This window comes from Loxodonta africana, chromosome 3 (genome assembly GCF_030014295.1).
Source record: "Loxodonta africana isolate mLoxAfr1 chromosome 3, mLoxAfr1.hap2, whole genome shotgun sequence".
NCBI classification, from domain to species: domain Eukaryota; kingdom Metazoa; phylum Chordata; class Mammalia; order Proboscidea; family Elephantidae; genus Loxodonta; species Loxodonta africana.
The window spans coordinates 88,782,520-88,807,965 of record NC_087344.1 but is presented as its reverse complement, the minus strand read 5'-3'; the positions used below and the strand labels follow the sequence as shown (position 1 = coordinate 88,807,965).

Below are 25,446 nucleotides of genomic sequence, written 5' to 3'. Positions count from 1 at the left end.
AGCAACCCTATAGGACAGAGTAGAACTGCCCCATATAGTTTCCAAGGAGCACCTCATGGATTTAAACTGCCTACCTTTTGGTTAGCAGCCATAGCTTTTAACCACTATGCCACCAGGGTTTCTGCCCATTCTCACAGAGGGAAATAAATAAAGAACGACCTCTTCTCAGCACCCAGAAAGGACCTACATAAATTAAAACATCTAAAGAAACAGGCCCTACTTGAAGTTATCATCATCTTTGTATAAAATAACATGCAGCAGACATACCTCTGTTTCTCTCTTTTTTTATAATTCACATACAACAGAATTTACCCTTCTAAAAAACTACAGTGTTTTTTAGTATATTTACCATGATGGCTATCAAATTTCAGAACATTCTCTTTATCCCAAAAATAAGTTTCCTACTGTTTAGCAATCATTCACCACTCCCCTCTCCCCCAGCCTCTGGCAACCACCAATTTACTTCCTGTCTCTATGGATTTCGCTATTCCGGTCATTTCATATAAATGGAATCATACAATATGTAGTCTTCTGTGTCCGGCTTCTTTTACTTAGCATAATGCTTTTAAGGTTCATCCACGTTGTAGCATATATCAGTATCTCATTCCTTTTTATGGCTTAAAAATATTCCATTTTATGGATATACCACATTTTGTTTATCCATGCGTCACTCGATATCAGTTCATCCTGCTCTAAGCTTTTTAATGGTTGCGTAGTATTCCATTGTGTAGATGTACCACGTTTTTTTCCCCAACCTGTCCCCTGTTGATGGACATTTAGGATATTTCCAATATTTTGCTAATACAAGTAACGTTTCAATGAAATACTTGTGCATATATTTTTTCTATTTATGAAAATATATTTTCAGGTTAAATTCCTAGAAGTAAAATTGCAGGGTTAAAACATGGATGCATATGTAATTTTGTTAGGTATGGCCAAATTTTCTTGGTGAAAGTTTACCAATATTTCATTCCTACTAGCAGCAAATACACTGCATATTTTCCCACAGTGTCACCAACAGAGTTTATTGTATAGCTTTTAAATTTTTACCAAACTGAACAGTGAGAATTGCATTTTTACTTTTCATTTCTCTAGTTATGAATGGAGTTGAACTTTTTTTCAAATGCTTAAGCACTATCCGAGGCTATCCAGCCCTATCAGAGCTGGCCCAGACATGAAGAAACATCCAGCTAGCCCACATGTTAAATAATAGATGTTGTTTTAAGCCACTAAGTTTTGGGATGGTTTGTTATGCAGCAAAAAACCAAAAAACCCATCACCATCGAGTCAATTCCGACTCCTAGCGACCCTATAGGACAGAATAGAACAGTCCCAAAGGGTTTCCAAGAAGAGGCTGGTGAATTCAAACTGCTGACCTCTTAGTTAGCAGCCTAGCTCTTAACCAGTGCACCACCAGGGCTCCATGCAGCACAAGCTAATTCATATAATCCCATTGGCCAATAAAAACCATATGAGTGAACCTTAATACAAAGGTTGGAAAGTGCAGTTGGCCTCTAGTGGGAGGAATAGCAAATTCACCTGCCAAAGGATATGTATGCAGTGAGCAGTGAAGAAATGGTCCTGCAATTCAATCTACTATTTATTTTTCTTTTATTTGCTATCATTATCATTATCGTTTGCTATTGTTTTTTTGTTGTTGTTGTTTAGCATTTGAAAGTTCTCCAGTAACTTAAGAGGCATTGGAATTATTTTGTTTGAGAGGTTGGTAGAATTTCCCTGTCAAAACATCTGACCTGATACTTTTTTTGAGGGGTATTTATTTGATATTTTTCTCTATTTCTTCTATGCAAATTGGTCTCTTTAAGCTTTCTATCTATATTAGGGTCAATGTTAGTAAATTTCATTTTCCTAGAAAATTATGCATTTTAATTATATTGAAATATGTTTGCAGGGGGTTGTGCAAAGTAGTCTCTCATAATTTGCTTTAATTTTCCCAACATCAATGTTTGTTTCCCCTTCCTCATTTCTTATTCTGTGTAGCATGCTTTCTCCTTTTTTTACTTGATTAGGTTAGCTAGTGATTTTTTTTTCCTGTTTGATTGTTTTTTTCCAAAGAATCATAAGTTGGATTTATTAGTTATACAGTTTTTTTGTGTTCTACCTCATTAATGTCTGCTTTTATATTTTTTCTTCCTCTGCTTTCACTTGATTTGTTTTTGTTTTACAAGATATTAGAGTTAGAAAATTAATTAATGCATTTTTTCTTTTATTTCTACTAATATAAGTATTTAAGGCTACAAATTTTTTCTGACCACAACTTTGTGTCATTTAGATTATAACATCTAAACATTGTTGTTATGTTTTTAGAAATTCTGGAATTTCCCTTTGTATTTCCCTTTTTTACCCAACAGTTATCTGATAGGGAGTTTTTAAATTTGCAGGTGGAAGAGGCTTCTTTTTTTTATTATCTGTTAATTTCTAGTTTTCTTAAATTGGGATAAAAGAGTACTGTATATAATATATAGTGTTTACTGAGATTTTCTTTTTGGCTCAATACGTGATCTATTTTCATGAACACTTCATACACACTTGAGAAGGGGGTATATTCTCTTAAAATGTAAAGTTTGATATATGCATTAGATCTGCCATTTATTACATGGTTTAGGTCTTTATATTCTTACATCGTTCTTTGTAACTGACGTGTATTAGATGAAGAAAGGTATGTTATAGAGTCATACTATTAGTGTGTTTTTGTCTATTTCTTGTTTCATTTCTTATAGTTGCTAACGTATGAAGGTAGTTGCTGTGGTATTAAAAAAAATAATTAGGCTCTTATAATTCATAACTGCTATATCTTCAATTTTAATTTTTAGAAATATAAAGTCTTCTTTTCTCATTTAATGTTTTTTTGGAATGAATTCTACTTGTCTAATATTAGAATCACAAACCTTGCTTTCTTATTGTTTGCATTTGCCTGGTATATCTTTGTCCATCCTTTATTTTTAGCTTTTCTGACTCACTTAATTTTAGGTATGTCTCTTTAATAAAACATAGCTCAAGATTTGCTTTGTACTAAAATCTAAAATCTTTTTCTTTTAATAGGTTAATCAAGGCCATTTATATTTGTTGATATGACCAATATGTTTGATTTCAAGTGAAATAATACAAAGTTTTGTTTGTTTGTTTGTTTGTTTTTTACAACAGTGGAAATAACCCAGGGACCAAAGAGGAAGTCTCAAAGGAAATTAGAAATATTTTAATTGACTAAAAATGAAATTACAACACACTAGAATATGTGGGATGCAGCTAAAGCAGTACTTAGAAGGGAAGTTGAGGCAGTAACTGCTTCTTTTAGAAAGCAAGAAATGTCTTGGATCAATTTAATATTAGCTTTCACCTTAAGAAACTAAGATCAAATTAAACCCAAAGCCAGCAGAAAGAATGAAATAATAAAGGTAAGGGCAGAAATCAGTAAAATTGAAAACAGAAAAACAATAGAGAAAAATCAAATAAACTAAAAGCTGGTTCTTTGAAAAAATCAATATAATTGATAAATTAAAAATATATATATATGCATGCATACACACATATATACATAAATGGGAGAGAAGATATAAATTGCCAATATTAGGATTATAAAAGGGACCTCACTACAGATACTATAGACATTAAAAAGGATAATAAGGCAATATTAGGACCAATGTTGTATCAACAAATTTAACAATGTAAGTGAAATGGACAAATTCCTTGAAAGACACAAACTACCAATGCTTACTAAAATAGAAAGAGAAAACCTGAATAGCCCTATATCTATTTTAAAATTTGAATTTGTAGATTAGAAACCTTCCCACACACATACACACAAAAAAAACCCTCCAGACTCAAAGGGTTTCACTGGAGAATCCTACCAAACATTTAAGGGAGTTACAATACCAATTCTACACAAACTCTTTTAGAAAGTAAAAGAGGAGAGAACACTTCCCAACTCTCATTGTATGAGGTCAGCATTGCTCTGACCCCAAAACCAGAAAAGGTATTAGAAGAAAAGAAAATAAAAACAATTTCACTCATAAAATAAAAATATTTAATAAAGTATTAGCAAGTTTAATCCAGCAATATAAAACATCATTACTAAAAGAAGTTCCTCCCAGGAATGCCAGGTTAATTCAATAAAAAAAAAAAAAAATTTTTAATCAGTGTAATTCACCTGATCAACAGACTAAAACAGAAAAACCAAGTATACTTCAATTAAAGCAGAAAAAACATTTGACAGAATTCCACATTCATTTATGATTTCAAAACAAATAAACAAACAAAAACTTCCCAGCATACTAGGAATAGAAGTAAACTTCCTTACCTTGATAAAGGGCAGCTATGAAAAACATACGGCTATCATTACGGTGAAAGATTGAGTGCTTATCTCCTAAGATCGTGAATAAGGCAAGGATGTCCACTCTCATCACTCAACATTGTACTGGGAGACATAGCAAGTGTAGTACGGCAAAAAAGAAAAAAATAAAAAGCACACAATTGGAAAGGGGAAAAAATAAAGCTTTTTTTTTACTATGGTTGTCTATGTTGAAACTTCCAGAGAATCTACAAAAAAGAAAGAAATTAGAACTAATTAGTGAGTTTACAAGTCTGTGGGATATAATGTCAGTATAAAAACCCATTGCTGTAGAGTTGATTCTGACTCACGGTGACCCCATATGTTTCAGAGTAGAACTGCTCCATAGAGTTTTCTTGGCTGTAATCTTTATGGAAGCAGTTGGCCAGACTTTTCTTCTGTGGTGCCACTGGGTGAGTTTGAACTGCCAGCCTTTAGGTTAGTAGCTGAAAACAAACTTGTGCCACCCAGAACAAAAACCCATTGCCATCGAGTCAATTCTGACTCATAGCGATGCTGTAGGACAGAGTAGAACAGCCTCATACGGTCTCCAAGGAGCACCTGGTGGATTCAAACTGCCAGCCTTTTGGTTACCAGCCATACCTCTTAACCACCACGCCACCAGGGTTTCCTTGTGCCACCCAGGGGCTCTTTATTTGTATATGCTAGCACTGAACAATTGGAAATTAAAATAGCATCAAAAATGGAAATACTTATGTCTAATAAAAATACACAAGATTTCTGTGCTGAAAGTGACAAAATATCAATGAGAAATTTTAGACATAGAAAGACGGAGAGGTGTTCAAAGCCAGAAGACTCAGAATTGTTGAGATACTGGTTTTCCTCAAATTGATCAAAAGAAACATAATTCTAGTCTTTTTTTTTTTTTTTGAGAATTCGACATGCTAATCCTAAAATTCTAAAATGTATATAGAAAAGCAAAGGACCTAAAATAACAAATACAATTTTGAAAAGAAAAAGTTGGAAGACTCACATTATTTGATTTCAAGATTTAGTATTATTTTTGTCAGCTGCTGTGAAGTGCTCACCCTCCCACTCATGACAACCCCACACACTGTGGAACTAAACTCTGCTGGGTCCTGCACCATCCCCATGATGGGTTGTATAGATACCCCTTACCTTCTTACTAGTAAAACTCTGCCTTCCAAAATATATTTTTAAAAATATTTTATTTGACAACTTTAGTTGTTTTGTTTTGAGATTTTTCAGGTGAATTAGTCTTCCATTTTGTTGGAAATAGAAGCCTACTTGACTCTTCTCACTACCACCGCCATTCGCGGCCGAGTCAATTCCAACTCATGATGACTCCATCGCTAGGGTTTTTTTTTTGGAGGCGCTTCTGGGTGGACTCAAGCTGCCAATCTTTTGGTTAGCAGCCAAGTACTTAAGCATTTATGCTACCCAGGGGGTCCACTTGACTCTTCAGAGTAACTTTATTTCTGAAAATAGAATTCGGTTTCTCTCAGGTACTTATTATCACTTTCCAAGTCAAATTTATTTTTTTTTTTTATGCCTTCATCGTGCACTATATTATGTTCTGTTAGAACATGTATCATACTATGTGATGTTTTGTTTCTCTCACTAAATTATTAGTTCCTTGAGGGTTTGCATAGAACAATGCCACCACACATGATACACCACCAGTTGCCCTTAAGTAGATTTCAACTCATGGTGACCCTATGTGTGTCAGAGTAGAACAGTGCTCCATAGGGTTTTCAATGGCTGATTTTTTGGAAGTAGATCACCAGCCATTCTTCCACCATGACTGTGGGTGGATTCAAACTTCCAGCATTTTGGTTAGCAGCTGAGGGCATTAACCATTTGCAGTACGTAGGGACTCTCTACGTGTAAAAAAAAAACCTAACCCATTGCAGTTGAGTGGATTCCAACTCATAGCGACCCTATAGGACAGAGCAGAACTGCCCCACAGGGTTTCCAAAGACAGCTTGGTGGATTCAAATTGCCAACCTTTTGGTTAGCGGTTGAACTCTTAACCACTAAGCCACCGGGGTTTCCTCTGTACACATAATAAGTATTTAATAAATGTGGTGATAGAGCTGAATGTACTTGTATATTCGTCACGTGCATATATTGTGGGTTTGTAAAGTTGCTTGACCCCACTGATGTCAAGTAGATTCCAACTCATAGCAACCCCACAGGACAGGGTAGAACCGCCCCATAGGGTTTCCAAGACTGTAAATCGTTATGGAAACAGACTGCCACATCTTTCTCCCACAGAGCTGCTGGCGGGTTCGAACCACCAACCTTTTGGTTAGCAGCCGAGCACTTAACCACTGTACCACCAGGGCTCCTTTAAAGTTGTGTGGAGTGATGATTTAAAAAAATTTTTTTTTTTAAATCCACAAACATCAGTGTTTTGTGGGGTCATGGTCACTTAAGGGATTCTCTTTTCTTCTGACTAACATAACTAGGTCTAAGTCTCAGGAAACCTGCTGATTTATGGCCTTCCCAGTTTCCCGTATAAAGCGTGAGATGACTTATTAATAAACATTATTCCTAATTATTGTTGTTGTTAGTTGCTGTCCATTCGGCTCCAACTCACAGTGACCTTATGTATTAGATGGAAACACTGAGTGGTTCTTTACCATCTTCACAATTATTGGCATGTTTGAGTCCATCATAGCTACTGCGTAGTTCTTTGCAACCTAGGGCTTATCTTCCAGCACTATATAGGACAATATTCTGTTGTGATTCATAAGGCTTTCATTGGCTAACTTTCAGAAGTAGATTACCAGGCCTTTCTTCCTAGTCTGTCTTAGTCTGGAAGCTCCTTTGAAACCATAGGTGACCCAGCAGCATAGCTTCCAGCATCATAGCAACATTCAAGCCACCACAGTTCGACAAGCTGACAGACGGGTGGTGGTTCCTAATTATTACAATCCTATAAAGTAAATATCAATATACTGATTTTACAAATGAGGGAAGTGGGGGTCAGAAAGATTAAGTGCCTATTCCAAGGTGACATACCTAGCAAGTGCCAGAGTTAGAAATAAAGTAAGGTATATTTGGCCCTAATACCATTTGCTCTCCCATAAAAACCAAACCCGTTGCCTTCAAGTAGATTCTGATTTATAGCAACTCTATAGGACAGAGTACAACTGCCCCATAGGATTCCCCAGGCTGTAAATCTTCATGGAAACAGACTGTCACATCTTTCTGCCACAGAGTGGCTGGTGAGTTCAAACCACCAATCTTTCAGTTAGGAGCCAAACACTTAATCACTGTGTCATCAGGTCTCCTTTACTATCCTATACCGACTACTTATTATGGATCCCATTATGTAATGATTACAAACCTCCTAACTAATTTCTATCCCTAATTGAATCAGATAGGTTATTTTCACTTATTCCAAAACAATGTGTAAACTTCTAGTAGCACCCAAAATCCTTTAACTTCAGGAGGAGGAGAAAGAGTCACCATCAGCACAAAAGTGATTCCTATGAAGCGGAGATCAGACATACCTCCATTCTCCAACCTTTTTATCATCCTGACATGAGCTGTCCTCCCCACAGCACTCTCTACTTCTCTGCTGGGTTTGATAATTCATTGCAATGGCCACACAGAACTCACAGACCATACTTACAGCTAAGTGGTTTATTAAGGAAGTAACCGAGTACAATTCAGGGTCAAAATCAACAGATTACAACTTGGGATCACAATCAGGAAGCATGTAGGCAAAGTCCGGAAGGCTCCCAGGAAGTGGAGAGCACATCCCTCCCTTCTTCAGTGCAGGATAGCTTTCTCCCCTCAGCTGTGCAAGCAAGCAGGCCCTTCTCTCTGCCATGCACACCCCCTCTCAGCCATGCAGGCCTCCTCTCAGCCCCCTCAAGACAGGCCTCCTTTTGGCCATGCACACCCCCTCTCAGCAATGCAAGCCTCTCTGCCTTTGGCCTCCCTGATATCAGCCTCTCTACTGCTTACTGACCCAGCTCAGAGCCGGTGTGGCAGTTTCCTTCAGCTCTCTTAGCTGCATTCCTAGCAACAGGTGTCTGCAGTCACCCCTGACTCTGTTGCAGGGCCCCTTCCAGGCCTGTCACTGCTGGCTCTGCAGTAGGGACACTTTCAGGCTTCTTGCTCTCTTCAGTGTTACAGCTCTTTTAGGAGGTTCCTCACCTCCTTCTCTCTGCTACTTTTCTCTTTTGCCTCTCTTGCCTTTTCTCCTTCATTTCTCCTTAAATCTTTGTGGGCTTGGCTGTATATATAAGCAAACTCGTTGCCCGTGTCAAAGCATGGCCCTCCCAGCAGGGCCACAAACTGACCAATCTCCTCCGTGGCCCAAAGTAACTTCTTTTGCATAGTCTATAGTCACTTCATTTGTATAGCTTATAGTATATTGACCAATCTCTGAAAGGTGTGTAAAATAGACCAATCACAGGGCAGGCTGCAGCCCAGGTCCAGACAAAACCTATCAAACCATCCAGTTATTTAGAGCTTGCCCAGGAAAAGCCAATCAGCCTGGACAAAAGTAACAAACCCTCTGGGGTAGAAAACCAGGGCAAAAGTAACTCCTCAGGGCTTAGGGGAAAATCTCTCAAGCTGTTTTTCCAAAGAACCAAGGCAAAAGGCCACATAAAGTAACTCTTCTCACCACACAATGAAAGATGCTTTTTTAAAATACCAGCTTATCTGTGCTTTTTGTAATATGTTTTACCATGTGGTCACTTTCCATTGTTCATCTCAAATATTTGTTACATATTGACAACTTCCACAAATAGAACTGGAAAAAGTTATTTTTAGGTTTTTCCTTTTTCTTCTCACTAAGGGAAGTTTTTCACTGTAGGATATTTAAATTCAAGTCATTAGCCTTCTAATTAGATTTTCCCTAATAAGCCTACTTTGGGTGCCATCTACACCACACACTACCAAGCACTTGCTTATACTTTGCTTACCTCCTAGTAGTATATACAAATCATATATAAACTTTATCTACCCAAATGGTTTTTAAATTCCTCCAGGCAAGGATGGATTTGGGGTTACTTTGTACTTCTCATAGTAATAGCTGCCACTTATTAAAGGCTTACTGAGTACCAGGAACTTTACATATGTTTCATTTATTATTTACAATAACATGGCAAATTAGGAATTATTATCCCCATTTTACAGATGTGGAAAGCCTCAGACAAAATTAGTCCCAAGGTTGTGAACCTATTAAGTGACCATAATGGTGGGTCCTTAATATGTGATTATTGAGCTGACTGATTTGTGGTAATTTCCCATCTGGCCATAGTACACTAGAAGAAAACACAGGTTTGTATCCTTATGCTACAAATTACTAGCTTGTGACTATGGGCAAGTTTTACTAAAAAATCGGAGTTTCTAGATTTGTACAATGAGATAATAAAACCCAACCCAGGAGTGATTATGAATATTAAACTAGATAATACAGATACAAGATAAACATTGACTTATTAACTTGCTTGATTACAGGTTTATTTTCTCTCTCCTCTCACTAAAATGTCAGCCCTGTGAGAGCAGGGACTTCACATACCTTGTTTACCACTATATCCTTACTGCTTAGAGGAATACTGGCACATAGTAGGTAGTCAATAAATATTTGTTGAATGAATACTTTTAAAAGTACCAAATAGAAAAGACATGTATCAAAGCACCTCATATTCTCTTTGTGTACATGAATTAATAACCTACTAGATGATGATAAAATTCAGCAAGATTTTACTGAGCACTTTTTATATGCTAACACACATAACTACATTAAAATATGCTCACAGAATCCTCTCAGACCATTACTATCACACTTCCTAAATAGAGACTTCTTGTATCTCCTACAATATTGAATAAGAGACCAGTAATCTTTCAATCTAATAGAAAGGTATTTAAATATTTTTTCTTACCACTCCTTTTTCACAAATTAATAGAGGATTTTCATGTGAGACAATTCTTCTCTTGGTTGATTTAAGATCATTGTTGCTCTGTAGCTTGAATTTTATGTCTGATGCTTCGATCTGATTTCTCCTCAGTCTATTCTGTGCTGAGTAAACAGAAATGTCACATTGGCCATATACAGTTCTGTTGTTTAAATTCTATATATTTAAACTCCAAACAATGATAAGAATATTACGTTACTGTGTGTGTTAATCTTACATTTATTCTAAATATAATGTCTTTCTTCATAGATGACAAAAATGTTACTAAAAATTCCCAGGTCCTGGTAATACAAGACAATATTTTCCCTAGAAAGCACTGGTCTTTAACATTCTTTTATGTTGGTAAGATGAAAACTTTATTTGCTAATTTTAGTGGATGACACACAATTTTTTAATAGGATCTGATGAACTAAAAAGTATTTTGGAGTACTTTGTGGAAATTTAAAAAATTAGAATATTAATAAGTTAATATGTGTTGTGTTTTTATAGATAATAGTCATATATTTGAAGAATTGTACATTTTAAATTTTAAAACATGATAACTAAGCCCTTTTTATAAAGAAATTGAAAGGAATCATTGATTTTCAGCTGATGTTATTGTGCACAATTCTCTATTATTGCTAAATTAATATTCCTTCTCTATGATATCTGTGATGCCCCTCTGGACTCAAAAAAATACATATTCCTTCTTTTAACTGCCCTAGTATAAAACTATTTGCTTCTCCAGTAGGAAACATGGTATATACAAACAACTCTAGGCAATTTATACTAGCCCAGAGCCATTTTGATTACTCTTGAGTGAATTAGCCAACATTCAGTCATTTCAGTGCTCGCTCCCACATGGTCTTACACCAGCTTCACACTGAACAGCCCCTCAGTCTAGTCGGTAGAACAAAATGTATCCACTCATCCTTTCTGATTGATGCTGGACTTATTTTTAGATAGAATATGTATCTGTTGTATGTAAATAAAATGTATTATATGTGTAATTTATACATATGATTAAATAGTAATTGGTTTTCTTCTAGCTATGTGTTTGAAAATCATTATCCAAGTGAAAATGGTAGAAAAGCTCACTGGAAATTGGAAAATTAACCATAACAAGAAAATTAATTTGTTTATATTTCCTATTGTGATATAATAATTTGTGTTTTGTTTTATTTGTCCTGCTTTTGAATTATTTGAGAAATATCTTTTGCTGGTTTTGTTTTGTCCTTGCTTTTGGATTATTTAGCAAATAGCCCATCAAGTAATTAATACTCAATTAAACTGCAGGCTTGGCTATCTAAAACAATTAAAATATCAATTCTTCCTCTTGTCACTATCACAATTCTATTTCTAATATTTGAAATCAGATTATTACATTAACTGTGGGTAGTAAATGGCTTTTATATATATTTGCCCCATGATAAGAATTTGAAACAACTTAGGTAGAGCTAGAACTTGCATCAGTAATTTAAGTTCTAAGGTTTTACTTTGTATCCTTTCCTGGATCATTAATGAAAATGATCTTACCTATACCTTGAAAATTATCATTTCTATTTCTATAGTAGATCATAATTTAATATTTAAAAAAGGGAAATGTGAAGTGAATTGGCAGTATTTATTCAAAACATCTACCAGCTCAGTGTTGTACTTTAAGAAGAAATATCTAAACATGCACACACACATAAATATACTCACATAGGATAGGACCAAAAAGTGTTATTTTTATTACCTGCTTCATACCAACTATGTGCTTATGGAGAAACATAGAAAACTTTGGTCCATGTGCCAAGTGCAAAATATAAGTATGGAATAATAAACATACCATTAAAATATATAATTTACCAGTAGCAGTGATTTACTTAAAAAAAAAAAGTTGCTTCATATTTAATACCATAGTCCTCTTTTAATATTTTTCTATAAATGATAACGATTGAACTTTTTATTAGTTAAAACAATTAGCCTTATTTTAATATGGTAAATTAAAATACATTAAATTACTTCATGAAGAATTTAAACTTAATGTGTTCTAGATCTCAGTTTTATATTGAAAATGTTAGCATATGTCAAAACATTTAATATTTTAAAACATCGCAACTAATTTGTGTTCCAAACATAAATGCACAATTGTTAAAACCTAATGTTCACATTCTTTTTCCACTTATTTTAAATAAAATATAGGTTGTACCTTTTTTCATTCATAGGGCTATGATAAATTTAAACTATTGGGGATACAAGCTACTTTTTAGCATCACTAAATATGATTTTTAAAGTTCAAGTAATGTTAGTGAGGAGAGAGCTAGATGGCTGAGGAAGAAGAAATAAAAGAGACTTGGAAACAAACATCTTTCTACATGCTACTTTTGTTCATCACCTAAAATGTGGAGACTAAAAAAATAGAAAAAGTAAAAAAAAAAAAAAAAAAGTGAGGGACAGCCAAAACTGTAGGTAATACAATAGTGAAATATTTTATTAAACTATTATGCTTTAAATTGTTTTACTTCACATTGAAAAAGAGTGTGGAATGATAGATTACTTTTACATCTCTTAGTGATTATTACATATTATCTTTTACAATTAAAAATCATATCGTAGTGTACACAATTGCTTATTCGAATGTTGAGATAAGGAATAGTGTTTTAATCATCATCAAATGGTGCTTAATTTAATAATTTGATCCTTTTCATTCTTTTAAAAATCAGCTTTTTGTTTTATCTTGAAACATCACAAAACTATATTACTCCTGATTTTTGAATTAATTATTCTAGGCCTTCAAATGCTAACCTTCATTTAGATCTGTTCAAAACTTTTACCAAGAAGAAATACATGTTCATTTTCAAATGGTCTATGCAGCTTCAGTCTGATGGGTTTGAATTAGCAGAATGGACCTCAGAATGCTGCTCCATCTTTGAGCACAGTTACTTCTTTTTTTTTTACTTTTTAGTTAAAATATCTGAAGGAGAAAACTATAGAACAAGAACTATTTGGGCCCAAATGGTTTTTTTACAATAGTTACAAAATGTAAGAAAAAGGAATACTGTTATGTTAGCCAAATTATAGAATAATTATTCCTAAAGACCAGTGAGTTATTTTTTATCTTAGGAAATCATGTTTCCAAGGTGTAAGTTTTAAACTCAGGGAAGACATTTTACCAGCAAGTTGTGTAAACTGTTAGGAGGAACGAGGGAGTGGACTATATTTTAATATGTTTGTAAAATAATTTGGTTGCATTTCTAAACTAAAAATTCAACACTAAAAGATGCTAACAATTTTGCTTTATATGTGAACTTCACTATTCGTGCAATTTATCTGAGAAACTAAGACATATAACTAAAATAAAATTAAAGTCAGCATGATACTGCTTTATATGGTCAAGACAAAATGTCAAATTTTTTTCTAAGTAACTATTGTGCTGATGAAATATAAAGAAAAGCTGAAACCTGTCTCCAAACATTTCAAGGGAGAATTTTGAACTTTTGGCCTATCAATTCCAGAAATTAAAACATCAGTTTCATGTTAAAAGATGGTTAATATCAATTTAATTGAACGAATTAAATGCATTTGAAGTTCTGGTAAATTATTTTTTCTTTCATTGCATTAATTATTTGTAGGATTTCCTCTTAGTGTTCAAAAGAAATGACGTGTAGTTGGATAAGGATTGGTGGTTTTTTACTTCCTCCCCAAAAGAGCTGATATTTTTGGCTGACTCTGTGTGGGTTTTTCTTTTTTTCTTTTTTGGTAAGGGTGCGAGTGTGCAGAGAAAAGGCTTGTATATAGAAGTATTGAATTGGCCTACACTAAAATTCTTCCTTGACCAGTGAGGATGGGGGTTGGGGGAGAGGGAGGTAAGGTGCAACAATTAAAATGTTATCTCTGTGTAGCTTTAAAAAGTGTAGAAACACTCCTCCCTCCCTCCTCCGTCCACCTCCCCACATGTGGTGGTACCTCTGGATGGTTCAGAAGCCATTTCAGAACTCAGGAAGCAAAATATGTGAGTTCCACTTGTGCTTTTGCAGGTGCTGTGGTAGGAAGGATAACCTTTGCTCACTTGCCCGGTGTGTTACCATGCTGTTATTTAATGTCTTTGAGGGCTAAAATTCCAAACCCACATCCGACACCTGAAGCTCGCACAATGTTTCTATGGCAGATGGCAAAACATTTCACTGGAACCTTAATTTGCCAAGTCAATATCCAGATCTGAGGAGTCTTTATTCTTTTGAGGCATTGATGAAGATCCATTCTCGATTTTCCGACCTATTCCAGATTGAGGAGCCCTGGTGGCGCAGGGGTTAAGCGCTCGACTGCTAACCGAAAGGTCGGTGGTTGAACCCACCAGCCGCTCCGCGGGAGAAAGATGTGGCAGTCTGCTGCCGAAAAGATTACAGCCTGGGAAACCCTATGGGGCAGTTCTACTCTGTCCTAGGGTCGCTATGAGTCGCAATCGACTCGACGGCAGTGGGTTTTGGTTTTGGTTTTTATTCCGGATTGAAAAACAAGAAGAACACTTCTAGGTGTTTTGCGCACCCCAGCCCCACCCAAGGCCCTGGCAGGCCTGCAATTTTGGGTGTTTCAGACTGAGGGTCCTTCCGAATGAACGTGCTGAAATGTCTAGCAATTTATGGGGGGAGCAGGGGGGTAACACCATAGGGCAATTTCCCCTAATAGTCTAAGGGGCTGAAAAGCCAGAGAGGCATTTTCGTCCTCGCAGTTGGACGCAAGGCTCAGAGCCCGGCTGTCCTCAGCTGTCATGGGGGAGGGGGAGGGAGTGTTGGCATTGACATTGGACACGGAGTTGCTCTAGCCGTCCCGCCGCGTCCCGCCGCCAGCTCACCTCTGCAAAGAGCTAGGCGCCTACCAGCCCTTCTGTTCCAGCTTCCACACCGCCCTCCGGCCCCAGTCCCCAGGCACAGGTCGCCGGAACCATCCAGTAGGATGGCTGCCGCCTCCTCGGGGACTGCTGCCTGAGGGCTAAGGCCGGGGGGACCTGGCCGCCGGGGTAGCCCGCAGCCCCCTGGGCGCTGCGGTGGCGGCGGGGAGGCGCCGGGGCCCTCTCCCCTCCCCGCCCCCAGCTCTCGCCTCCAGTCCGTTGCGCCGTGCGCCCGCTCGCCCCAGCCGGCTGGCGCGGCCGTGCACACACTCACTCCGAGGGCGCCTCCAAAGTTACCCGAGGGGTGGGGGCTGGGGCAGGCTCTGGCCACTGGCCTGCTCTGCTGCTTTCCTATCGCAGCGGCCCTTCCGCCGCTCCAGGGAGACCAGGATCCAAACCCCAAAGCAGAAGACGCTCCAAAGTCCGGGGAGGGAAGTTGAGCTGGGAAGCAGTCAGGCGTCTGGGCGGGGGGCGGCCTTAGTCGGCTCCGGGTGACCGGAGAACCGGGTCAGGCGAGGTCGCGGCAGGAGGGGGCTGTGGCTCCGGCGAGCGCGCTCGGTGCGGCGAAGGCTGGGCCGGGGGCTGCGCGCGGGGGCCGCAGGCAACACCAAGGCGCCCCGGGCCCACTGGGGGGCAGAGACAAGCGGGCGGCCAAACCTGCCGAGGAAACTAACTAAATAAAAGGAGACTGTTATTTAAGGCGCGGAAATTTGAAATATTTGGACAGGAAGAGAAAAGAAAAGAAACCATAGCGAGGAAGGAAAAAAAAAAAAAAAAAAACACGAGCTAACGGTTTTGAAACTCCCCCACCCCCACCCTGGGCTTTTCTGCGCGCCCTGAGGGAGCTCTGGGCTCCTGCTTCCTCACGGGGGAGCCGGGGACTAGGGTTGGAATCTGGAGAAAGAGTTTCGAAGGGACAGAAAGGATGTCTTCGCAGCCCCTCGGTAGAGGGCTTGGGTTGGCTATGGGCAGAGCTTTACCCTGGGTCTCAGGCGGTAAGCTTGTCTCCTGCCTCTCTCTAGCTCCCACCCTGAATCTGTTTTCATGGAACTGCCGTGAAAAAGCAAAACAGTCCCAAGAGCCCAAAACAGGGACTTTCCCCCCTAGCTTTTTGATGAAGGTTGCTTAGGGCAGTCAGGAAAGCTGCGGGCACTAGCCTTTCTCGCTCCAGCCCTGTGGCTTCCAGCTCTCGTGTACCATTACATCTACCCCCGGCAGAAGCCGTAAGCACCCTTTTGAGAGCTGAGATTTCGAAACAAGCCCCGGGCCACGGATTCCACAACGTTCGTTTAATTAACGTGATAAGAAATTTAGAATATTACCAAGTGAATTGCTTTCCCAGGACAGAATTCTTATCTACTTATAAATAAGTCGCCCAGGGTGATGTGTGTGTACACGAGCTCATCACACCAGAGCGAGATGCGTAATGTTTATCAGAAGACTATTAATTCACTACTGAAATTAGGTAAAATGCACTTTGCTTAGTGGTTCGGGACCAGAACGTGGATTAAGGTCCTGTTAGTACCCCGTGTCCCCCACCCCCCCCAAGGTGTAAGCCTGGATACAGTTTACCCCGGCAAAGGCAGAGCCTGAGTTTCTCGAGGTGGATGCGGACCCAGTGAAGAGCTGAATTTGAGAGCGCATCTCTGCCTTGTGTCCATCCTTTCTACAACGTCTTCCTTCGAGTCTCTGGTCACTCTACTAATTAGAACATGGTCCCCTACCCCCTGCATCTGGATAAATTCAGACCCCTTCCCACCTCAGTTCGCTGCAACTTAGACCCTTATTAAACTCAGCCGCAAGGTTTCTCCTATCCTATACATTTCGGTATATTCAAGAATCTTACTGAATATTGTCGAGGTTTTGAAGGGCTGAATAATGTCTTTTCATATTTCCTAGAGGGGACCACATAACTCATTTCTAAAATACTTAGATTAGCAAAGCTATTTCCTGCGAAGAGCCAGAGCAGTGTGGCGATGTTGATGCCTCGCAAATTTTAGGTTGGTGAGGTGAGATAGAGCCCCCTTTCTCTGTATTGTGCTCCGACCACCTGAGAACAAAGCAGCTGAAGAAGTACCACTTCTCTTGAGCTTTATGAACGCCCTACCCAAACTATGAATGCCCTAGGTCTTTATAAATGAAATCTCTAAAGGGCAATCTTACATTATGAAATAAAGTAAATGCTGAGACATGGTGGATACTGACTTTAAATTCAGACTTCCGTCTTCATAGTTGCGACGTTTAAGAAGAATTGTTTTTATTATTTTCAGTAATGACCTTTTGTTTTGAAAATATTCAGCTTACTGAAGCAGTGTATTTTGTATATTGACTCGGTTTTTAAAAATCCAAATGACAGCACGTTTTCCTTCAAAATCATCTCAAATTCTACTTTGTTCTAAACTTTAAAATAAGTATCTTAAATGCAGTTTCATGTTGCTGTAAAAAATAAACTTACTTAGTGACGTGTGGTGGGAGGTGGCAGAAGTTGAACTTTATTGCACTGAGTTTAGAGAAGGTGAATTTTAGGGTAAAATGAAAAGGATTAAATTTTCCTCCTATATTATTTTATACTATTGTGGAAACTAAATTATTGAAAACTACTTGCCTGAAACCATTCCAGTCTTGTTATGCATATATTAGAACCATGTCCTTCAATAAACCTTGAAGCATTTTGTTCTTTTCGGGGAGGGGAGGAAAGGGAGTTTATGAAACAGAAAGAGGAAAATTTCATATAAAATGTCTTTGTTCATGTGGGAGATGATGAATAAAGTATTTATAAATTTATAAATAGTAACTGCATTGAAATCCTTTGGTGAAATTTTTAATTAAAATGATAGAGTGGGTAGTAGATGCTGAAAAATCCTCTTGGAAATTTGATATTTCTATTTCCTTCAAAATTAAAAAAAAATAGCTAAACATGTTCCTAGAAATATTTTATAAGCCTTTACCGAAATGTTTTGTAGGAATCAAGTAGTATATGTAGGAGTGCCCTATTTACTTACTGGAAAACTTTCTATATTTATTACTATGGCCCCTAAATTAATTAGGACCCTTATGTGTAATTTACACATTTTTTTCGGGCTGAGCTTTTTATCCCCTAAAAAATAGTATCTATATTATATTGTAATACTTAAACATTCCGTGATCTTGCATTTGTGACATTTGGGGAGAAAAAGTCAATGTTACAGTTAGTATACTTATGGTACAACTTTAGAGAATGTGTTATTTAACCAGTTGTTCTATTTTGTGGTTTTTGAAAACTAATGGGAAGCACTTTTAAGGTTGCATTTTCTTTTAGAAGTAGCTTTTAGCGCTAATATATTTATTTTTAGGTCTCCGCTTCTGAAACCTGTTCTTTAACTATTCAACTTCAAGAAAAAGGGAAAATTGAACACTGGAAGAAATTCACACTGAAATAATTTCAAGCTTGAGCTTCAAAAATATGCCGTGCTTACCATGTTTTTAAGCAGAAATATTGGGCACCAAGTAAAATATTTTGGGGGGGGATGGGAAAAGAAAGAATAACTGAATCATCATTAGACTATGTCTAATTTTGCAACTGGTTTGGCTTTTCTGATGTCAAGACTTAAAACATCATGAACTTTTTAGCACAGTTCTCCTTGGCAAGTGGCAAATTGTGTTATGGAGAGGGTTATAGAGGAGTGGAAATCACAGAAAAACATTGTCCTGTTTTGAAAAGTGTTTTAATTAGGCAAAAGGAGCATCAGGACAAACCATTTTTAAAACAAAGTATCCAAGTTGATTATTAAGTGTGACACAGGGAGAAGCGAGGAAAAAGTCAAAGAAAGATAAAATATTCATAAGAAAGCCAAAGCTATTTTCAATTACATGTTAGAACTCAGCATTTTTCTGGTGAAAAAGATGTTTAAATATATTCATAAATTTGTAGCAAGATTTCTGCTTATGCAGTGTCAGAAGATTTAACTAGATGCTTGAAATACAACAAAGCTGAATTTTAACAATTGCTATTAAAATAGGCAGGACAGCCAATCAATTAACTGAAAAAGTAGAGGCAGCGTGGGACACCCCTCCCCACATTCATTGCTGATTCACAGCTCCCCCCGCCCCGTTTTCCTCCATCAGGCTAACGACCTCGTTCCTCCGGTAGAGCCTGGCCAAATCGCAAGCGGTGTCCCCCTTATGGTTCCGATGCCCCACATTGCTGGCCGTGTGCTTCACCAGGAACTCCACCACCGGGAGGTGGCCTTCTTTGGCAGCCAAGTGTAAGGCCAGGTTCCCCTCATTATCCTCGATATTAACATCAGCTTGAAACTCCAGCAAAGTCTGTAATGTGTCCAGGAAACCTGCTCTGGCCGCATCGTGAATGACAGCGAAACCAGTTCGGTCTTTCAAATTGGGATTAGCACCTCTGAGTAGTAGTCTCCTGGCAATCTCGGGATTTCCAAGTTTCATAACCTAGAAAAGAAGTAAAAACGGTAGAATCCTTCAACTACTCATGCTACAAGAAAAAATTTAAATATCTTTCTGTCCTATTTATCTATTTTTGGTAAAAACAGGTTTGGGTAAGACCCAGAGAATGGAGCTTGAAGGGCTCAGTTGCAGGAAAGAAAGTTCCAGTAGGTAAAAGTAGAAGAAAACTTCCAAAAATTGAGCTTTTATGATGGAATATCTTAAATGGCTGAAAAGTAGGATAAAATGATCAATAAAGTAGAACTAGTGCAACTTGCAAAAAACCCATTGACAACTCAGTTCTCTATCTCCCATGAAGACTTGTGTAATTTCATGAATTTATTAAAATACAAGAAATGGAATTTGGGATTTAAGTGAGTAGAGAGTCTCTTTCTGTTTGCTTATTTGTGTTTATAAAATGTGCCTGGGGTATTAATTTGGGCAAATTAAATGTGAATAAAATTTATTTTCTAAATAGCTATTGAAAAGAAATAAGGCTGGTGAATTTCTTTTTAAACCACCAAGAAGTGTTCAACATAATGAGCCATCATCTAGTGTAAAAATGATTTATTAAAAATCCAGACCTGATACTTTTTTAAATGATTAATTTTTAGTTTTCCTAAACAGATATAGCCCAAAATTTCCAAGTGTTTATTAAAAAAAAGAAAACCTATTTTTTTCTTTGCAAGTTATTGAATTTTGGCAAGTAGGTGTATTCAGTGCTTAGAATCCTTTATTTCAAATTACAAAGTGCTACTGATTATCAAGTTGATAAAAGAGCAACAGTGTTCTACATTTCTTATAATACCAATTTATCTAAAACTACGTGCATGATATGCTTTATATTAGATAGGAGATGACTGTTTGGCCACTGTTCTTGGAAAGATTGAAACAGTAATCCTATTATATTACTTATTGTTTCTCAAAATTCTAACTAGCCTCCTGATTTTCAAGCGAGCAAAAGAAGAGAAAATAACATGTTTAACACGTATTTTGGGACACAGACAGCTTTGTCTAGTGGTTTGAGCCCATTTAATAATCAACTGGTGATCCCATCTTATTTCCTTCTACAGTTTTTATCAGGCATTTAAGAATAGCTATTTGTAAACTGCCAACATTTTTTTTATCAGAATGTGAAATTAATATTTGCCATTAACATACAAATAATTCACACCACAAAGACTTATCTACTGATTTTTGGATATATTTCACTCTAATAAGAGGTCCCTGTTAGGCCCTCATTACAGTTATAAAATATCTTGTAGAACAGCATGCAAGTGTAAGATACATACAATTTAGTTGTGAAAAAATATAGTCTCATTAACATGCCAGACATTTTCAGCATTTTAACTGGTTTCAGTTATATTTAAGCATATTTGTAATAATGTAAACTTATAATACATAGGTTACATAGTAGACACTCAAATGTTTATGAAATTAAATTGTAATCCATTGGAAAATACATACTGAGTTGATCTATCTCTTTAAAATGTTTATTTAAAAATAATCACAAATTAAATCATATAAAAATATATATTTAGACAAATAGTATTTTGTAAATGCAAACTATATAGGTGGCCAGGATATTAAGTTTGCCCGTTGATAGAACACTGCTGAGTTTTAGCCCTTCCTTTGGGGCAGTGTAAAAATGACCCAATTTATTTTTCAGGAACTTCAATGAAATATTTTTTTGGTTAATAAAAATTGACACAATTTAATTTTGGCCACAATTGTCTTTAAGGATTTAGTCTCATTTAAGTACCTCGAACTGGAAAAATAAGACAGGCACCTTGGATTTTTGTAAAGCAAATGTACGATTAAGGCCTTTGATATTATCCTCATTGAAAAATTTAACACTAGATAAGGGGGAGAGCTTTTGTAGTTAAATAAACATAATTATAGGAGGAAATCTGACATCTTTCATAGAAAATAACAGTGACATTAGAAATTGTTTTGAAAGAAAGTCTTTCTTGAGTTATGACACAACTTCAGAGTCAGATTATACATACTGAAAATAAGCCTTCAGACTCCTGTTTGTGTGTCAGTGTGTTTCATTATATGTACTAGGACTAAGCCACAGTAAGTGGGTGTTACTATCATGGTAAGTATGTTTAACATAAATGAGATTGCAGGGTTATATTAAAAATGTCAATTTTTTTTTTGCAGTGTTATTCTCCCAGTCTTCCTGATCGTCAAAAGCACTGTAAGATCTTATTCTAAACATGGGTAAATGACACATTCTTTGCGAGATTTATATAACCTTTTGAGATTTTTCAATAGGTAACTTTTCAGTATATTAAATTTGTGGCATTGCTATCATCACCAAACTCGTTCCAAACTACTAGGTGGAAAAGGAAAAAAAAAATTCCTTTCTCTAATTAATACACCCACAATAACAAGATAAATAATTTAGTTATCTATGCGTATGTTCCTTAATACTGAAAAATTTTAAAGGTGAGTATATTCTGATTTAAAATGTAAACGCTATATGGACTTCATCTATAATAGTATATCTCCTATTGCTTAAATTTCCAATTCTTGTAACTAAAATAAAGCACTCTAAAAACCCTCTCCCTAATGAATCTTCAAAAACAGCTTCAAGTCTTGCATTTCCGAATGAGAATAGTTCATAAGAATATCGTCAGAACTCTGATAAAAACAACTATCTGAGGCTACTTTGCCTTATTTCTGTTTCTAAGCCTTTCGCTAAGTTACATGATAACATTCAGAGGAGGAAAAAAATTATTAGGTACAATACTTGATAGTTGGAAATGTTTCAATTGTTGCCTGTAAATCTAATTACTAAAAATTAGAGCATACCACTGGCATGACCGCAGATACGAAAACACTAAAGTTGAGTTCTGATTAGAAAATTCAACTTTTTATTCTTCCCCAGTCCTGAGTGGGAGGATGGTATTACATTAACTGTGAAATGTACATCCTGTCCCCGTGCCCAGGCCACCCATTCCAAACGAGGAGAGGTCGTTTGTCAAAACTTGAAGCATTTGAAGGAAAAACACCCTCGACAGTAGTCAATAAAATTAATGTTAAAGTCAATTATTGGGGCAAAGTACGTGAAACCACTAATAACAATGTATTTACTTCAAATAATAATCACAATAATGTGTTTACAGAGTTATTTGGAAAAAAAAAAAAAACCTGGGCGCTGCTATGACTACTTTAAAATCCCCACCGTCACAAAAACATTCCAAAAATTAAGACTAAACCTAGAACCCACTTGATATCGAGGATGTTATTGTATTCGACGAGCTTGTTCAAAGTACGTCATTTTGGGGAGTTGGATCCACTTAAAGATATAAAATATGGCAACCAACTAGGTTTAAAAACAGTAAAATTTTGTACCCCTACAAGCTTAAAAACTGTCACTCTAGAAACCCGGGTCACGTAGGCAACATTATTGACCTGTTTTCCCCACCTCTCTGGATACCAACCTGCAGCGCAGTCCTTCCAAATCCATTTTGTGCATTGACGTTTACATTATTTTGCAACAAACTAGTAAGTTGCTCTAGGTCCCCCCTGGCAGCTGCGGACGCCAACTCGTTCCCCCAAGGCTCGGCCATTCTTTAGGGTCCTGACGATCGGGAAAAGATGAATTAGTTGTTTTTCTTTCTCCCCTTTCTTTTGCTCCTAACCAGGCTGCATGATGGCATCGGAGACTGACAGAAGGACTGGGATGGTTAATCTTCTGGAGTAGAGCTTGGTAGTAAATACTAGTAAGATCTGCCTGCCAAAAGCCCGCCCCTAGATTCACACGTGATTATTCAGCAAAACTGAGCCATTGGAGAGGGGCTGCTCTCCTCGCTTTTTAGCTTAACCCCTATGAAGAATTCTGGTGATTCAACAGAGAGACACACAAACACACTTACATTCCATGTAAATTACTCTGGACGTAAGATGTAGGCAGAGCTGTCACGTACCTTCGCTACAGATCTCTGTGAGGAATACGTGCTGAGACTTAAAGGACTAGACAGGGCAGAAAATACCGCGGAAGAAAAGACGCTGGGAGGAGGGAAGGGAGAAAAGGCAATAACCCACCCTTGTTCACTGTGGTGACTTGAGCTGCGTAAGCCAGAACTGCAGGGGCAGGTCCTCCGGGGGGCTCGGTCTCCATCCGTCGCGCGGAAGGGGTAGTCCCGAGTCCTCCGCTACAGGGAGAGCGCCGCGGTGGCTGGATGCTTACGTGCTCCCGGGGGTTAAAGATGATCGCCAAAGGCAAACGGGGGTAACAGTTCCGTGGCCCTCAAGTTACAGGTCGTAACCACTCCCCAGTGGTCTCGGCTTCGCAGGAGGAGCCTTTAGACGCGTCGGGGGCGAGCAGCGGGCTAATGCCGCGCAGGAAGACTCCGGAGCCGGTCCGCCGCGCTGCCGCAGCCCCGCCGAGCCTCAGAGGCCGTGGGAGCCGGGCTCGGAGCGCTTCTCCACAGGCTGCCGGGCGCGCGTCGGGCCCCCGGCAAGCCCTTCATGCCGGCTCCACCCGGTCCACCGACTCCCGGCAGCCTGCGGAAGGAGAGCGATGTGGGGAAGCGTCTATGGGGCCCGGACCACTGGGGCAGGTCGTGGCAGCATCGCGGCTGCACCGGGCAGCCCAGCGGTAATTTCCCGCCTACGACCGAGGCAGCTCTGGCTTCCTACTGTAGGCACTCATTGAGCTGCCGCCGCTTTTCTCCTTCCTTTCCCGGTTTTCTGGGGGCTTCCAGAGAGCGGAAGGTTCCCGGGAAGCTTAAGCTAGGCTCCAACTGTGGAGAGTCGCCACAGCGCCAGGGCGCAGCCAGTCCCGCCGCGCTCTCGGCGAGAGCCCAGCCGCTTCGGCGTCCCGTGCCACTTCGCCAACCTCTCGCGGTCCCCCGGCCTGTGCCCCCAGCCTGTGCCGCCAACAGGGTAGCGGCCAGCAGCCAGCTGTGCCCTGGAGCCAAGCCGGGCAGCACTGCTTCCTCCCGAGCAGCAGCGCTCCCAGTGACAGTTAGTTTCTTTTGTAGCTGGTCCCCCCCAAATTGCCAGTCTTTGCTCCCTTCACTCCTACAGGCACTTGCGCGTCGTCCCCCTTTCTGCTCTTTTCCTTCCCTCCCTCCCTTGTTTCTTTTTTCGCTCAAACAATTGCTGCTTCTGTTGCCGCTGCAGAGAAGGTGCCGGTTTCTTCTCCCTTTTTTCCGACCTCATCAGCTTTTTTTGAAAAGAAAAAAATTGAGCGCTTTTTGAGTTGAAAAACCCGCCCCCATTTTAACGGCAGAGTTTTAAGGACGCTCCGCAGAGTTGCTGAGCCGCGGGAGCGGGAAGGCAGGGCGCCGCCCACGCTCCTCCCTCCGCCCTGGCGGCGCTCTCGCTCGCGGGCTCCCTGGCTCCGCCCCCCAGGCCCAAGCTCCCTTCCTCCCGCCTCCCAGCTCCCCGCCTCCTCCCTCGGTCTCTCGCGCTGTCTCCCTCCCGCCAGCCCGGCGTCCAGGCCCCAGCTGGAGCGGCGTTCGGCCCTGCGGAGCCGGGCTTGGCCTCCTCCGGCTGGCGGGCGGGCGGGCGGGCGGGCTGGAGTCTGCGAAGCGAAACCCTCTGCTGCCCCGAGCACTGCGGGGGTGGGGGCGGGGAGGAAGAGGTTTTTTTGTAGAGGGCTATGGAGAGCTGCAGGGCCTGGAGGCTCGGCGGGGCTGGCTGCTGGGAGGCTGAGAGCGAGCTGGCGCACCGCGAGCCCTTCTCCGGGCCTGGCGGAGCGGGCCGGCCTGCCCCCGCGCTCTCCCTCCAGGCTCGCGAATTTCGGGCGGCCAGGCCTACGGCTGCAGCCTGCCTCCTCTGGGGTGCGCGCTGTGTAAACTCGGCTTCCTTCGCTCAGCCGCGGGCCTTGGCCTCGCACCTGCCAGATCAACTCCGAGAGCTGTCGTGGG

General features: G+C 39.4%; 1 protein-coding gene and 1 long non-coding RNA gene across 4 annotated transcripts in view; both read right to left on the bottom strand.

Annotated features, from left to right (window-relative positions):
• The window catches only part of LOC111751004 (uncharacterized), a 127,643-nt gene extending 111,795 nt beyond the window's left edge, over positions 1-15,848 (bottom strand). The window contains exons 1-3 of one of the 3 annotated variants that reach the window (XR_010321391.1): positions 14,206-15,848; positions 10,243-10,374; positions 4,319-4,557 (exon numbers count right to left, since the gene is read on the bottom strand). This is a non-coding gene — a long non-coding RNA (uncharacterized LOC111751004). Of the gene's footprint in view, positions 1-4,318; positions 4,558-10,242; positions 10,380-14,205 lie in introns of all 3 variants that reach the window. The other 2 variants (XR_010321390.1, XR_010321389.1) reach the window with 2 other exon arrangements.
• A 2,933-nt stretch (positions 15,849-18,781) lies between these two features.
• CDKN2C (cyclin dependent kinase inhibitor 2C) lies at positions 18,782-24,824 on the bottom strand. Its single transcript, XM_064281943.1, has 3 exons — positions 23,615-24,824; positions 23,011-23,150; positions 18,782-19,564 (listed from the first exon to the last, which is right to left on the bottom strand). The coding sequence occupies exons 2-3, from the start codon at positions 23,137-23,139 to the stop codon at positions 19,187-19,189; spliced, it is 507 nt and encodes a 168-aa protein (XP_064138013.1). The 5' UTR covers positions 23,140-23,150; positions 23,615-24,824; the 3' UTR covers positions 18,782-19,186.
• Positions 24,825-25,446: the final 622 nt, after the last annotated feature.

What these genes read in the sequence shown, in the direction of transcription:
- CDKN2C (XM_064281943.1), bottom strand. Translation starts at nt 23,139, where the DNA reads ATGGCCGAGCCTTGGGGGAACGAGTTGGCGTCCGCAGCTGCCAGGGGG. An exon ending in TTGGAAGGACTGCGCTGCAG is followed by an intron (nt 19,565 to 23,010) that starts GTTGGTATCCAG and finishes CTTCTTTTCTAG; the next exon opens with GTTATGAAACTTGGAAATCC.